Here is a 15988-nt window from a genome sequence, read left to right as displayed (position 1 = left end):
TGAACTTCTTCTTGCACAATTTAGGGTCAGACTCAAGAGATTAGGGAAGACCCACAGATCAGCTAGATATGAGCTCACTAATATTCCTAAGGAATATGCAGTGGAGGTGAAGAATAGATTTAAGGGACTGGACTTAGTAGATAGGGTCCTGGAAGAACTATGGACAGAAGTTCGCAACATTGTTCAGGAGGCGGAAACAAAATACATCCCAAAGAAAGAGAAAACCAAGAAGGCAAAGTGGCTGTCTGCTGAGACACTAGAAGTAGCCCAAGAAAGAAGGAAAGCAAAAGGCAACAGTGACAGGGGGAGATATGCCCAATTAAATGCAAAATTCCAGAGCTTAGCCAGAAGAGAGAAGGAATTATTTTTAAACAAGCAATGCGCGGAAGTGGAAGAAGACAATAGAATAGGAAGGACAAGAGACCTCTTCCAGAAAATTAGAAACATTGGAGGTAAATTCCAGGCAAAAATGGGTATGATCAAAAACAAAGATGGCAAGGACCTAACAGAAGAAGAAGAGATCAAGAAGAGGTGGCAAGAATATACAGAAGACCTGTATAGGAAGGATAACAATATTGGGGATAGCTTTGACGGTGTGGTCAGTGAGCTAGAGCCAGACATCCTGAAGAGTGAGGTTGAGTGGGCCTTAAGAAGCATTGCTAATAACAAGGCAGCAGGAGACGACGGCATCCCAGCTGAACTGTTCAAAATCTTGCAAGATGATGCTGTCAAGGTAATGCATGCTACATGTCAGCAAATTTGGAAAACACAAGAATGGCCATCAGATTGGAAAAAATCAACTTATATCCCCATACCAAAAAAGGGAAACACTAAAGAATGTTCAAACTATCGAACAGTGGCACTCATTTCACATGCCAGTAAGGTAATGCTCAAGATCCTGCAAGGTAGACTTTAGCAATTCATGGAGCGAGAATTGCCAGATGTACAAGCTGGGTTTAAAAAAGGCAGAGGAACTAGGGACCAAATTGCCAATATCCGCTGGATAATGGAAAAAGCCAGGGAGTTTCAGAAAAACATCTATTTCTGTTTTATTGACTATTCTAAAGCCTTTGACTGTGTGGACCATAACAAATTGTGGCAAGTTCTTAGTGGTATGGGGATACCAAGTCATCTTGTATGGCTCCTGAAGAATCTGTATAACGACCAAGTAGCAACAGTAAGAACAGACCACGGAACAACGGACTGGTTTAAGATTGGGAAAGGAGTACGGCAGGGCTGTATACTCTCACCCTACCTATTCAACTTGTACGCAGAACACATCATGCGACATGCTGGGCTTGAGGAATCCAAGGCTGGAGTTAAAATCGCTGGAAGAAACATTAACAATCTCAGATATGCAGATGATACCACTTTGATGGCTGAAAGCGAAGAGGAACTGAGGAGCCTTATGATGAAGGTGAAAGAAGAAAGTGCAAAAGCTGGCTTGCAGCTAAACCTCAAAAAAACCAAGATTATGGCAACCAGCTTGATTGATAACTGGCAAATAGAGGGAGAAAATGTAGAAGCAGTGAAAGACTTTGTATTTCTAGGTGCGAAGATTACTGCAGATGCTGACTGCAGTCAGGAAATCAGAAGACGCTTAATCCTTGGGAGAAGAGCAATGACAACTCTCGATAAAAGAGTTAAGAGCAGAGACATCACACTGACAACAAAGGTCCGCATAGTTAAAGCAATGGTGTTCCCAGTAGTAACATATGGCTGCAAGAGCTGGACCATAAGGAAGGCTGAGAGAAGGAAGATCGATGCTTTGGAACTGTGGTGCTGGAGGAAAATTCTGAGAGTGCCTTGGACTGCAAGAAGATCAAACCAGTCCATCCTCCAGGAAATAAAGCCAGACTGCTCACTTGAGGGCATGATATTAAAGGCAAAACTGAAATACTTTGGCCACATAATGAGAAGACAGGACACCCTGGAGAAGATGCTGATGCTAGGGAGAGTGGAGGGCAAAAGGAAGAGGGGCCGACCAAGGGCAAGGTGGATGGATGGTATTCTAGAGGTGACGGACTCGTCCCTGGGGGAGCTGGGGGTGGAGATGACTGACAGGAAGCTCTGGTGTTGGCTGGTCCATGAAGTCACGAAGAGTCGGAAGCGACTAAACGAATAAACAACATCAGTCCCACCATGTTTCTCTAATCCCTATTATATCGTAGTTGCCTTTGTGCTTCATGATGTCCATCTCATCTTGTTACTCATACTTCATGCATTAGTGTACAGAAATGTAAGATAAAGGTGTGGACTCTCTGAGTTCACCATCTCTTTTCCTCTTCTGCTCCTTTGTTTTGAATTAGTAATTTCCAAAACATTTTGCTTTTTCGTTGTATTCAATCTATTGCTTGCCAATTTGTTACTGAGGGGTTCCTCTAGGACAGTGTTTCTCAACCTTGGCAACTTTAAGATGTGTGGACTTCAACTCCCAGAATTCCCCAGACAGCATACTGGCTGGGGAATTGTGGGAGTTGAAGTCCACACATCTTAAAGTTGCCAAGGTTGAGAAACACAGCTCTAGGAATTCTCTTTATGGTATGTTTTGCCTCCCCACCCCCTGCAGTCACGCATGGCAGAAAAGGGGGCTGGTTAATCCCTTCCCTGCAGCTCTGCCCTCGTCTGACACTGACCCTGATTGTGCTCCATGATTCTCAACCCTGAAATTCGCCATTGTCCAGGTTGGAGCTGTGGCTACAGCAGCTGCCAAATGAACAGGAAGTTCGGTACACTCCAGGAGATGGTGAATGGCCAGAAATTTGTAAAGCTTGGCATTCAGCCTAATAAGCCTTTTGTTAGGGGACCATCTCTTCACTCAGCTTAGTGTCTGTAAAATGGGAACTTTTAACTGTCTGTAAAATGGGAACAGGAACAAAGGCCAGAATATCTTTCTATGTAGCCCTACCTGCCGGCCACCATCCTTCTAGGACAGCCTTTCCTAACTGAAGCTTTCCAGAAACAATGGACTTCAAGCACCCCAAATTCCCCATAGAAAGAGCATGAACCGGGAATTATGGGAGTTGAAGTCCAACACCTCTAGCAGGCACCTGGTTGGGATAGGCTGCTCCCAGATCTGCAGCAAAAGGTCTTCCCTATCACCTGCTTCCTGGTTTTCTTCCCAAATGTGAGGTGCGGGGGATTAAATCTTGGATGTTCATCACCCAAAATATGCGTTCTACTCCCAGCTAGGAACTCGAGGTTTTTCTCTTTTGTTTTTTAATAATAATTTTATTAAACATTACAATTAGAAAGATAGAATCTTATACAAACTACAAAAAGAAAAGAATAAAGAGAAAAAAATAGAAAGTGCGGGAAGAAAAAAAAGAAAAAGAAAAATAGAAACAAAAATAGAAAAGAAAGGAAAAATAAGAATATAGTAAAGAATATATTCTTTTTCTTGTCTTTTCTATATTCTTATTTTTTCTTGGCTATGAACTCTTGGTTTTTCTCACTGAAAAGTCATGGCAGCAGTGCCCGCTTCCCTAAAAGATAACGGTTGGATTTGGGTGGGTGGGAAAATACAGATAGCAGCTGCATTGTGTAATCTGTTCTTAGGGCTAAATAATGGCCTGCTGAGAAAATACAAGTTACGGTTTCCATGCTCTGTTTGACCATCTCAAATGGTTCCTTCTAAACTGATTTCCTGTTCGTTGACAAACCGTAGAGTGCCAATGTGTCTGAATGTGAAAAACTATGATTTTGCCCTTGGCGCAGAATCTGAAACCACACTTTGATCTTGTTTGGAACAAATGATTGCTTGAGTCCTGTTCAAGGAGAGGAAATCAGTGTGGACAGGCAAGGAAAGGGGCAGAGGGAGAGTTAGGCACAGCCCTTAGCCAGAATCTCTTCTTTCCTTGTATGCTAAATGCTAAAGGATGTTATACCCAGCATCTAAATACTGCAAGTCTATCCTCTTTTTGTCCCTCTTCTGCTTATGTTCCCTAACAGAGTGTCTCTATGTCTACCCGTTCTCCCCCAAGCTTGCTCTGAAAAAGAATGGTTCCCGTAGCCATGGAGCGACCAGGTTTCCTCCCCCATCCCAGCTTCTTTGTGCTGCAGCTCCGTGGATGTCCTGGCCTCTCCACCCGTCACATGCCCCCTTTTTCCTCTCTTTTCCAGTCTGTACTGTGCGATGCCAAAAGTTCCTCATCTCCAAAGTGGGCGAAGACTGGATCTTCCTCATCCTGTTGGGTCTGCTTATGGCCTTGGTAAGCTGGGCCATGGACTTTGCAATAGCAACTTGCCTGCAAGGTAAGAAGATTGCAAATCATGACTGTAAGGGCAGTGCTCCCAGACTAGGAATCTGAGGCTCATGACATCGAAGAGGAGGCCTCTGCCATTCATTCATTCATTCATTTATTTACTTTATTTATGTGATTCGTGTGGCTCATTCATTCATTCAGTTTGTATAGCCACCCATCTCAAACCAGAGACTCTGGCTGGTGGGACCCATGCTGGCTGGGGAATTCTGGGAGTTGAAGTCCATACATTTTAGAATTGGTGAGGTTGAGAAACACTGTGTTAAAACATGAGGCCATGCTTACCAAATACAATGGCTGAACTCACAGAGCCTGCCATGCCCAAATAAACCATTCGATAGCTGAATGCCTTAGTGCTGTCTGCTAAGGCAATGGCCATGTTCCCACAAATCCTGATCCATTTTAGCTTAGTCTCCTGTGTTGTGGGAACTCAGCTTGGAGGATTTCCCTTGTGCATTGACAAACACCCTCTTTCTCTCTTTCTCTCTCCATCCCTTGCTTTGTATATCTGTGCAGCCCAGAAGTGGATGTACGGCGGGCTGGATACCAACATTTTCTTGCAGTACATGGCTTGGATTACCTACCCTATTGTGCTCATCACTTTCTCGGCTGGCTTCACCCAGATCTTAGCCCCGCAGGCGGTGGGTGAGTGCTGGGCTGGGGAGGTGGGAGAGGAGAAAGCTGCTTGGCAGGAAGCCCAACTGTTTTGATGGGACAACTGGGAAACCACCTTGTGCCGGACATCTCTCCTCTGATCCGTATCGGAATGCTTGTGGAGAAGGAGAATTCTGTTCTGTCCGAGACCCAAACTCAGGGCATTCCCCTAAAAGGCTTTTGTTTCTGCCTAAATAGATCACCCCCTCTGCAGAACCCTTAAGGGCTTCACTGTATTTGAATGATCACTCTTTTCCCCCAAATGGGAACCAAGCCAAGGTATCCACGGCCCTGAATCTTTAGAAGCAAGTTCCTAGCCCAAACTTGCCATGGGCTGCATAGCGTCCCCTGTTCCCACTTTGCACACCTGCACGAAGCACCCCAAATTGACCAGAAAATGGGCAATTTGCGGCAGCATGTCTTTTTTTAAAAAGAAACCAAAAACGGGTGGGTCTGGATATGTGGGGCCCACACAAGGCCAACTGCATCTGTTTCTACTCTCAGACCACCTGTCATGAGTACTGATGACGAGCTGGAAGGGGCCCCTATCCAGGGGGGAAAACGCATGCGTAGTACTGAGGAATTAAGCAGCCATTCAAAGAGACACAGATCAGACCCGCCTTGACTTTTGGGGTTTATCTGTCTGGGTTTTTCCCACGCTTCTTCAGTTTGTTAGGATTCTGTTTTATGTAGCAGTAATAAACACTAGAGACCTACTCCTCGTCTCAGCGTGATTTATGACTCTTAGGACATCAATCCTAACAAACTGAAGAAGTGTGGGAAAAACCCAGACAGATAAACCCCAAAAGTCAAGGCGGGTCTGATCTGTGTCTCTTTGAATGGCTGCTTAATTCCTCAGTACTACACATGTGTTTTCCCCCCTGGATAGAGGCCCCCTCCTGCTCGCCATCAGTACTCATGACACCACCTCTGCTTAGAACAGGGTTTCTCCACCAGGGTTCTGTGGCACCCTAGGGTTCTGCGAGAAGTCACTGGGGTTTATTTATTTATTTATTTATCCAGTTTGTCACCGCCCATCTCCTCCCACTGGAGGGACTCTGGGCAGTTTACAACAAAATCCTCAATAAACCAATAAATATATAAAATACATTATAAAATTACAAATTATTGATAATATAGATAAAAATAAAGTCCAGATGGCTATATCTCATTCAGTCTTCACATGGAAGGGGTGCTTCAAGGCACTAGCCAACCCCAGGTATGACTCCTCTCCTCTCTGCCCCAGGCCAGCTGGCAGAGCCAGGTCTTCAAGTTTCTCCAAAAGGCCAGGAGCGATGGGGCTAGCCTCACCTCCGGGGGCAGCATGTTCCACAGGACGGGAGCTACTGCAGAGAAGACCCGCCTCCTGGACCCCGCCAGATGGAATTCTCTTACCGACGGGGTCCTCAGCATGCCCTCCCTGCCTGATCGGGTGGGGCGGGTAGATGTGATGAGGGTGACAGTCCCTCAGGTAGCCTGGCCCCATGCCATGTAGGGCTTTAAAGGTGATAACCAAAACCTTGAATTGGACCCAGAAGCAAACTGGTACCCAGTGCATCTCATGTAGCAAAGGTGTTATATGCGCCCTTCTAGGGGCACCACAAATAGCCCGCACGGCTGCATTTTGGACCAGCTGAAGCTTCCGGATACTCTTCAAGGGTAGCCCCATGGTTCCCTGGGAGATCACAATTTATTTAAAAAATTATTTCAAAATTGGGCAACTTCACATTAAAGAGGCAAGTTTCATTCTTTTTTTTTAGTTTAAGAACACTGTTAATGCATGTAGACAGGCCTGCACGTAAAACGAATATAATAATTCTATAACTTCTGGCCGCTATTTGAGCCTGAATGGGCAGGGGTTCCCTGAGGCCTGAAAAATATTTCAAGGGTTCCTCCAGGGTCAAAAGGTTGAGAAAGGCTGGCTTAGAGTCATCACCCAGAATACAAAGAAATGGGCCAGACATTTTCGGCACTATTCATCCATGTCTCTGCATCGCCAGACAGGCTTCTGAAGGTGGTTTTTTCTTTAACTAAGGGACGCGGTAGCGCTGCGGGTTAAACCACTGAGCTGCTGAGCTTGCTGATCAGAAGGTTGGCGGTTCAAATCTGCGTGACGGGGTGAGCTCCCGTTGCTAGTCCCAGCTCCTGCCAACCTAGCAGTTCGAAAACATGCCAGTGTGAGTAGATTAATAGGTACCGCTTCGGCGGGCAGGTAACGGCGTTCCGTGTAGTCATGCGGGCCACATGACCACGGAAGTGTCTACGGACAAACGCTGGCTCTTCAGCTTTGAAAGGGAGATGAGCACCGCCCCCTAGAGTCGGACACGACTGGACTTAATGTCAAGGGAAACCTTTACCTTTACTAAGGGTACAATATGCAGATCCAAAGAAAGGCCAGCTACCCTTGTTTTCATCCTCATAATGCACCTGAAAGAGCTTGAGCAGTACTGGATAAGATGGTGATGGTGATGGTGATGGTGATGGTGATGGTGATGGTGATGGTGATGGTGACGATGACGACGACGATCCACTTTCCCAAAGAAGGATGGCTCAGCTCTGGGCACTTCAGCCTCCTCACCTCTTTTGGCATTGCAAGGGGAATCTGAATCTGGCTCCTCTCCTTGCAAAGAACGGCGTGTTCACATGGCCTGCCTAACTCGGTTACTGCATCAGCTCATTTTCTGGCTGGCACAATACACCAAGCCATAAAGGAACTAACTGAGCTGGGTTTGTGCAACTTAAGGCTGAGGCATAAAAACAATAGCAAGTTACATGTATAACTAGGCATAGCCTACTGACTGCACAGACCTTTCAATTTTTGACTTGCGGACTACGATTACAGATCAAGTTGACTCCCTAAAAGAACCCTTCGTGAAATTTACTGAGAGTCAGCCTAATCAGATTATTTACCCTACCAAATTGAATGACTGTGCTTTACATGAAGCTGACAGGGGGAAGGAAGCATTTACCTCTAAATCTAAACCCTTGAGAGGAAGTTCCATGGGGGGGGGGGGGAGATAAGCAGCTCCACAGAGAAAGGAGTGAAGGATGAACAGTATTCATTAAGAAAATGTCTTCTACTAACTAATAAGAAAACTTTGCAAATCTTAAACAAAACTACATGTAACTGAGCGTAGCACCCTGTGTGAGTGCAGGCACTAGGTCTTTCCCTGACCTGGGTAAATGTGTTGTGGGAAGGCTGTCCTTGAATGAAGCAGCTGGTTCTTCTTTTCTCCCCTTATCCTCATTCTCTCTCTCTCTCTCTGCAGGCTCAGGCATCCCCGAAATGAAAACTATTCTGCGTGGGGTGGTGCTGAAGGAATATCTCACCCTGAAGACCTTTGTGGCCAAAGTGATTGGACTGACCTGTGCACTGGGCAGCGGGATGCCTTTGGGCAAAGAGGTGAGGGGGCCTCGGAGGCTGTGATCGGAGAAGGGCTACCAAGACGGAGAAGGGGCTGGAAACCAAGGAGCAGTGAAAAGACGCAGCTGTGTTTAGCTTGCAGAAGATAAGTTTGAGAGGGATCGTGATCACTGCCTTCAAGTTCTGAAAAGGGTTCAGGCTTATTCTCTGGGGGTAAAGACTCAAGCTAATGGGATGACACTTCATGGATGTAGATAGAGATTAGGGCAGTGTTTCTCAACCTTGGCAACTTTAAGACGTGCAGACTTCAACTCCCAGAATTCCCCAGCCAGGCTGGGGAATTCTGGGAGTTGAGGTCTGCACGTCTTAAAGTTGCCAAGGTTGAGAAACACTGGATTAGGTATTAAGAAGAACTTCTTGACAGGAAGAGCTGCCAATCAGTGGAATAGCTTACTTCCTGGAGTGGTTATTCCTCCCTTCACTGGAGGTTTTAAGACAGAGGCAGGAGAGTCATCTATCAAGGACAGTGCAGTGAATCCTGCAGAGGGTTGGATGTGATGACTCTGAGCCTGCAGCTCTCCCTCCTCTTCCTCAAGGTTATTCTCACAGCCCTTTACGGCATCCATAGCTGGGCACACTGCAGACATTTGAGAGTGTCTGCCGATGTGGCTAACCACTTCCTCCTTTTCCTGTGCAGGGCCCCTTTGTCCACATAGCCAGCATGTGTGCAGCTCTCCTCAGCAAGTTTCTTTCGGTCTTTGGGGGCATCTACGAGGTGAGTATCTGCAGATGAGGCTGGAAGGTGAGAACATGGGCTCTGAGAATGGAAGAACGGGGACTGGGTGGAGCGAGGTGGCCGGAAAACACCAGACTGTGGGTTAAACACAACAAGCTGGAGTTCAGTTCGTATCCTCGGTTGTTTTCCCCTAGCCTCAGTCCTAGGAGTTATAATTTGAGGATAATAATCCAGGTCTGCTTTATGGTTGTTGCAAAAACTCCTGCAGGCACTCTTGATCTCTTAGGAAAAGTGCTGTTGTTGTCTTGTTGTTGTTACATTATTCTTGTATTATGATCAGATTCCTGACTTCATCCATTCTGGAAATCTCTTGCCCAGCTATCATTACCCCAGGCTCCAAGTCCAGGCTGACTGAGAATAATGGGAATTGTAGTCTAAGCTATTGGGAAGGGGCCAGCCTAGGAAAGTCTGTTTTTAGAACTTATGGATAAAAATATACGTTGGAAGCTGAGAAGGGCCAGGAGAGCTGGGAGGTAAGAGCTGGAGAAGGATTCCTAATAAGGGATGAGGTGTTTGTGCTCTGCACAGCAGCTTTGCCCTCCACGTGATGGGCAGGAGCAGGGGTGCCATGAGAAGACCGTCTTTCCGTGGCTGCTGTTGGATGCTTCCCCTTTCACTGCAGTCGCCTTTACAGCTTAAATCTCAAGAAACTCTGTCATCCCCTCCTCCCTTTGCACAGAGGGATCTCAGCAGAATGGGTTGCTAGACCTCTGGAGAATGGAATGGGACTGGCTCAGGATGAGTGTCTGTTGGTTGAATTGCGCCTCGCACCTGGAGCTAGCTGATCATTTCCCTTGGTGCAACCCTCCACTGTTACTCACCCATCACGTGTACCGGTCCCTGCGATTTCCAGCTTTTAAAGCTCCTACTCATCCTTTTCACCGTCCCCTGCCTCCTTGAGCAAGATTCGAGCAACTGGACACAACGGTTAAATATGGAAGGTTTAACCAAGTCCCTTATAATGCACGTACTTGTATTCGCAGAGCTCCAGAGGTAGAAGGCAGAACGCACATATTATTTGAATGTCAGTTGTATAAGGAAGAGAGGGTTCAATATCTAGGACCACACGTTAGAGGAACCAACTATTGGGATCCCTATACTAAAACAACATATTTCGTGTGCGGTCAGAACTGAAAAATTACATAGAACATGGCCCTTTATTTGAACAAAACGGTAAAGTTGAGATCTGCATATGTGAGTCTGATTGGGGTAAACTGTAGGGGTGATACAGAAATATGATTTGCATTTTTATTCCTTTTCTTACTTAATTGGTTTCTTTTATTCTATTTTTACATACGGACCTATTAAGGTTCTGTGTTTTATATTCTGTACTTAGATATGGCCTAATGGCTAATCAATAATAAGCTAATCTAACCCCCCTCTCCAATGGTTAGGCTGACCATACATCCTGTTTTGAAAGGGACAGTCCCGTTTTTTTTAACATTTCCAGACTGCCCCGTCATTTTAATATAAATGTCCATTTTGTCCCATTTTCTTAAAAACCTTACTTTAAAATTTGAAAGTTCCCGCAAACCTGTCAGAACGCAGTCTGACTTTGAGTGGAAGGAGGGGGAGCTCAGCAGAAGTGGCGGGAAAAAAGCCGCAGAGCTCAACCCGGCAGGAAAGCTAAAAAGAAAAAAACAGGATCGGCTGATAGGTGGTGATCAAAGGGCAAGCCGATTGGCTCCTGCCTTGAAATGGCAGGAAGAAAAGAACGTAAAAGCACAGCCAGAGGAGGAACAGCTTGTTGGGGACAACTGTTTACTAGACTCTCCAGCCCAGCCTTGCCTTGCCTCTGGCAAACGAAGGAATCCGAAGATTCCCAGCCTGAGAAAACCGGAGAAGTTCCTGCCTGCTGATCCAGCCCATCGCCCATCCCTGCCCCGTTTGGCCATCCCAATGTCCTGTTTTTGTCTCAAGGAAATATGGTCAGCCTACCAATGGTACACACCCCCAACTTTCTCCAAAGCTAAACTATATTTGAATGTTTTAAAAGGAAAAAGCCGAGGGTTCACACTGGAGCCTCTTTGCACATGAGATCTGAGACAAAGAGTCTCCTGCCAGCACCCACCCCTCCTCAATCTCTCTCTCTCTTGCAGAATGAATCCCGCAATATTGAGATGCTGGCCGCGGCTTGTGCGGTGGGCGTCGGGTGCTGCTTCGCGGCTCCCATTGGCGGTAAGGCTTCCTTCGCGAACTTTCCCGTGGCTGGTCCCTGCCATCGTCCAAAAGCTCTCCTGGCTACTGCCTGCTCTGTCCCAGGGTGGGCTTCTGTATGAATTTTAGCAAGAAATGGGGTAAGTCTGAACCTGCAGCATGAATGGGGATGTTAATTTCCGTTCCTGATGCTTTCCCAAAATGCGTTGGGAAACTCTCGCAGAGAGTTGAGCTGCTTCCAGTTTGAAAAATCAGAAGTTGGAGAAATGGCATTCCGTGACCATGATTTTTGCTGTGCAAAGGGCCTTCCTCTGGATTGTTCAGACCACAGACTTGTGCTTCCCCCAGAGAAGCATTCAACCCAAGGTGTGGGGCACTGTCACTTACAGCCATTTCTTCTAAACATGTTGTCTTAAAAAAGCCTGAAGTAGCCAAAGTTGGTACCATTATGGATGGAATCAGGGAGGGCTCATGCATACTACCCCGTGTTACCCTCATCTGTCCCCTAGGTGCCCATGGGGTGGGGGAGAAGGGTTTGAAAAGACAATTGTAGGTAGAGGTGTTATTCCTAGAAACCCCCCCCTTTTTTTTTCCTGGGTCTCTCTAGGACATTGTTTCCCAACCTTAGCAACTTTAAGATGTGTGGACTTCAACTCCCAGAATTCCCCAGCCAGCTATGCTGGCTGAGGAATTCTGGGAGTTGAAATCCACACATCTTAAAGTTGCTAAGGTTGGGAAACACTGCTGTAGGACTTTGTGTCATCAGCCAAAAGAAAGGGTGGAATGGTGTCAGCCTATCTCAAAAAGCTTATTGGTCAGATCTGGTTCTTTTTTGGATGGAAGAAGAAAAAAAGACAATCCCAGATCTGTGGGCCAGCCTGGCTAGTTTTCTGAGCTACCCTACTGCCCTCTCCTAGTCTGTTAATAAATGAATCATCATTCCTTTGTTCCCAAACCTTTATCCTGATCTAAAGGGATAAAAGCATCAAGGGTCCTTTCCAGGGTTCTGTTGCATAGCTGTGGGTGGGAGTGGTGTAAGGCAGGCTGTGAGTTTCTATCTTTTTCATACCGAGGGCACACTTGACATTGGAGTGCCAAATAAGGGGCAGGAGCCCAGAATTACAGCAGCTGGGGCCAGGATAAAAACTACATGGATTTTTCATTTCATTGACATGTACCTTTAATCAAAATCGAGCTTGATCTAGCTAATATGATTCCAATGCACTCTTGTATTCTGTAATCTGGTGGGAACATTTGGAGACCTTCAGAGACAACATTCGTACCCGGCATTCTCAGCCTACCAGCAAGAGAAACCATCTTTAGCTGCTTCCAGGCCCCAAGATTCTGCTTCTCTTGTAAGACGCAACTTTGCTGATGTTAATTTCCACAGAGTGCTTGCTCCCTACTAGATTGCTAGGGACCGGCTAGAGGCGGTCCAGGGGGAACAGCACTCTGCCTGTGCTCAGAAGCAGCCTCTCCTTGGCTCAGCCAGGGTTGATTGGCATTTGGAAGAGCTGCCAAGCCTGGCTGAAGAGAAGGGGATTTCTCCTTTGGCCCTTGGCACCGTGTGGGAAGGGGAAGGGGAAACGTTGGAATAGGAGAAGGTTGATCCCAAGCATTTCTGGATCCCCTTAGGCAGTTCCCCAGGGTGGTGCATAAGCCTGGGGAGATCCCACCTCCAACTTCAGCCAAAATCTTGCATGCATTCTTCTTGTGCTGATCCAGGCACATCCTCCTGCACAACCTGACGTCCTCACTGCCAATGCACCTGCCTTTATATAAATAAAATGCACACTGCCACCCTGAAGGCTGCATGCCAAGGATGAAGTGGGAGGCCAAGCTCATCTCAAGCCAGATGGGGCTTGAGCAATGGCCCTGCTCTGTGTTTGGAGTTCTGCAACACCTCCGTGAACGGGCTTCCCGGAAGCAACTTTCTTTTAAGAGGAAGCCGGTTATTATAACCCTTGAAGTCTGCACCCAGGGGCAAATTAACACATCACGCAGCACGTCTTCTCCTCGCCCACTTTTGTCTGAACTCTCTTTGCTCATTAGCTCCACCTGTTTTGTGCAAGGTTTAGCAAAACATGTGAATTCAGGCCCCAGTACCCCAAAATGGGGAAAGGTGAGGCGAAAGCATAGTCAGGAGAGAGAAGTTTCATTTTCATGGACCATCTGGGGGAGGATGCCTCTCTTCAAAGTGAAGCTCTAGTCCATCATTGGGGAGGTTGGTGTAATTATCAGTTTAACCGAGAGGCAGCTTCAAAGCAGCAGGAAGGCGCCACTATGTCGTCTACGGCCATACTACCCTGAAAACGCCCGATCTCGTCTGATCTCGGAAGCTAAGCAGGGTCAGGCCCGGTTAGTACTTGGATGGGAGACCGCCTGGGAATACCGGGTGCTGTAGGCTTTTGTTGCCCCTTTTGCGCCCCGGCCCGCCCCCTCCCCGTCTCCCTCCCTCTCGGCTGCGCCGTGGCTTTTGCCGCGGATTGCGGGTGCAGGCGAGGTAGGCTGCGTTTCCCACTCCGGCCTGCTGGATCAGACTCGGCGGACAGGCTTTTGCAGGGCAGCGCGTCGCAGCGGCGTTAGCTGCAGCAGCAGCAAGAGGGACGAAGGGCCTGGTGGCAGGGGACGATGGTCTGTGCGGGCGGGTTATGGAGACCGTGCTGGTGGTGCCGTAGCCTGCTTAAAGGCAGCGGCAAGCAAGGCATTAAATGCCTACGGCCATACTACCCTGAAAACGCCCGATCTCGTCTGATCTCGGAAGCTAAGCAGGGTCAGGCCTGGTTAGTACTTGGATGGGAGACCGCCTGGGAATACCGGGTGCTGTAGGCTTTTGCGCCCCGCCTCTCGCTCCGCCCCCCGCGGGCCTCCGCCCTGGCTTTTGCTGCCCACGGCGGCTCGGCGCAGGGCAGGCGCGGCTGCACTTGCCGCCCGCGGCCCGCTGGGTGCGGCTCGGGGGCCACGCTTCTGCGTCGCCTCGGCCAGAGGGGTGGCCTGGCTCCGCAGGGCGGCGTGTGCTAGAAGCTCAATGAGTCAGCAGCAGGAGCAGCGAGAGAAGGAATGGTGGGCCTGGTGGCAGGGGATGGTGGTCCGGGCTGTAGTCCCGCTCGTCACTGGGTCGGCGGCGGAGCAGGTGGGCCTCGAGAGGCAGCTGAAAGACGAAGCTAAGCAGGGTCAGGCCCAGTTAGTACTTGGATGGGAGACCGCCTGGCAATACCGGGTGCTGTAGGCTTTTGTGCCCCTTTTGCGTCCCGGCCCGTCCCCTCCTCGTCTCCCTCCCTCTCAGCTGCGCCGTGGCTTTTGCCGCGGATTGCGGTGCAGGCGAGGTAGGCTGCGTTTCCCACTCCGGCCTGCTGGATCAGACTCGGCGGACAGGCTTTTGCAGGGCAGCGCGTCGCAGCGGCGTTAGCTGCAGCAGCAGCAGCAGCAAGAGGAATGAAGGGCCTGGTGGCAGGGGACGATGGTCTGTGCGGGCAGGTTATGGAGACCATGCTGGTGGTGCCGTAGCCTGCTTAAAGGCAGCGGCAAGCAAGGCATTAAACGTCTACGGCCATACTACCCTGAAAACGCCCGATCTCGTCTGATCTCGGAAGCTAAGCAGGGTCAGGCCTGGTTAGTACTTGGATGGGAGACCGCCTGGGAATACCGGGTGCTGTAGACTTTTGCGCCCCGGCTGTACACATAGCTAAGACTGATTCATGTTGTCCTTGCTCTATATGTCAGAATGTGCCTGTGGCACACCATGTCAGTGCTTTACTTAGGTGGTGCTTCAGTGCAGTGTGCATTAACTCAAATATGGCCTAATTCTGAAACAAAGTTAACCATTTTCTGTGAATGCAGCCCTTGGACACCAAGTGATTGAATGGGGATTTGAACGTGGGGCACTCTGGGATTAACATTTTAATCACTGCTCTGGCACTTCTATTTTTGAGGAACAGTTGTGATGGAGCAAGAAAATAAATAGGAATATTGTGGGACAAGGATTAAAAAAAAATGCCTATAATAAATATAATGAGAAGAATAGGGAGGAATCTCAACTTCCTGTGAAGATAATAACTTTCTGAAGCTAACGCACTTCTGCAAAATAGTGTGCATGCTTCCAAAAGCTTGTAAAGTATTTTATAAAATTACCATTGGATTTTTTAAAAGGTGGGAAAAGGGTTATGGAGGGCAGAGGAAGCTGTGTGGGGCAGGAAGGGGTGTCCCTGCTGTCTTTTGATGCTAACAAAAGCAGAGTCAGGACACGCTGCTCCCAAGACAGATTTCTTTCTGGAAAAGTGGATTGCTTTATTCTTTCAAATCCATCCCTGTGCAGTTGCATTCACTGATAACAGTGGCAGAGTGACTCTGTGGATTTTGATTTCAGGCAATGTGAACGTTGCCAAGAAATAATCTCCTTCCTCCATTAAGTCGTGAGAAAATAATGTCTTTGTTACGGATTCCCAAAACATTACTTGCGCCGTGGGACTGTCATAATATTTAGATCAGCAGCTAGAACATTAAGCGTCTGCAATGGGAAGGAGGGAGAGGCCCTTTGCAACAGAGACAGCCAACAGAACAAAGCTATTTTAAATAATAGCCACTTTCCATAACATATTTATATCTGCCTTTGCCTTGCTATAATTTAAGGCAAATGGTGTGGAAACCTTTCCTCTCGGCCTCTAAGAAAGAGAGAAAGTAGAAGAGTTCAAACTCTTTGCTGGGTCTCAAGGCTGTTGGTACTTTATCTATCTATCTATCTATCTATCTATCTAT

The 15988-nt window shown here is 47.7% G+C and overlaps 1 protein-coding gene and 3 non-coding genes across 6 annotated transcripts in view; all 4 read left to right on the top strand.

Moving 5' to 3' along the window:
• CLCN2 (chloride voltage-gated channel 2) overlaps positions 1-15988 on the top strand; it is a 95838-nt gene that overhangs the window by 39536 nt on the left and 40314 nt on the right. For 2 of the 3 annotated variants that reach the window (XM_063306362.1, XM_063306361.1), the window contains exons 3-7: positions 4123-4254; positions 4779-4907; positions 8186-8319; positions 8978-9055; positions 11176-11254. In XM_063306362.1, coding sequence (XP_063162432.1) covers positions 4123-4254; positions 4779-4907; positions 8186-8319; positions 8978-9055; positions 11176-11254 — 552 coding nt within the window. Of the gene's footprint in view, positions 1-4122; positions 4255-4778; positions 4908-5170; positions 5196-8185; positions 8320-8977; positions 9056-11175; positions 11255-15988 lie in introns of those variants that run through there. The other variant, XM_063306363.1, reaches the window with a different exon arrangement.
• Positions 13522-13640, top strand: LOC134500566 (5S ribosomal RNA). The gene has a single exon (XR_010068251.1). It is a non-coding gene; the product is annotated as a 5S ribosomal RNA (ribosomal RNA).
• Positions 13947-14065, top strand: LOC134500560 (5S ribosomal RNA). The gene has a single exon (XR_010068245.1). It is a non-coding gene; the product is annotated as a 5S ribosomal RNA (ribosomal RNA).
• LOC134500583 (5S ribosomal RNA) lies at positions 14776-14894 on the top strand. Its single transcript, XR_010068267.1, has one exon. It is a non-coding gene; the product is annotated as a 5S ribosomal RNA (ribosomal RNA).

This window comes from Candoia aspera, chromosome 6 (genome assembly GCF_035149785.1).
Source record: "Candoia aspera isolate rCanAsp1 chromosome 6, rCanAsp1.hap2, whole genome shotgun sequence".
NCBI lineage: Eukaryota > Metazoa > Chordata > Lepidosauria > Squamata > Boidae > Candoia > Candoia aspera.
Note: the sequence above shows the minus strand (reverse complement) of the source record. Positions and strands in the feature narration are given on the sequence as shown.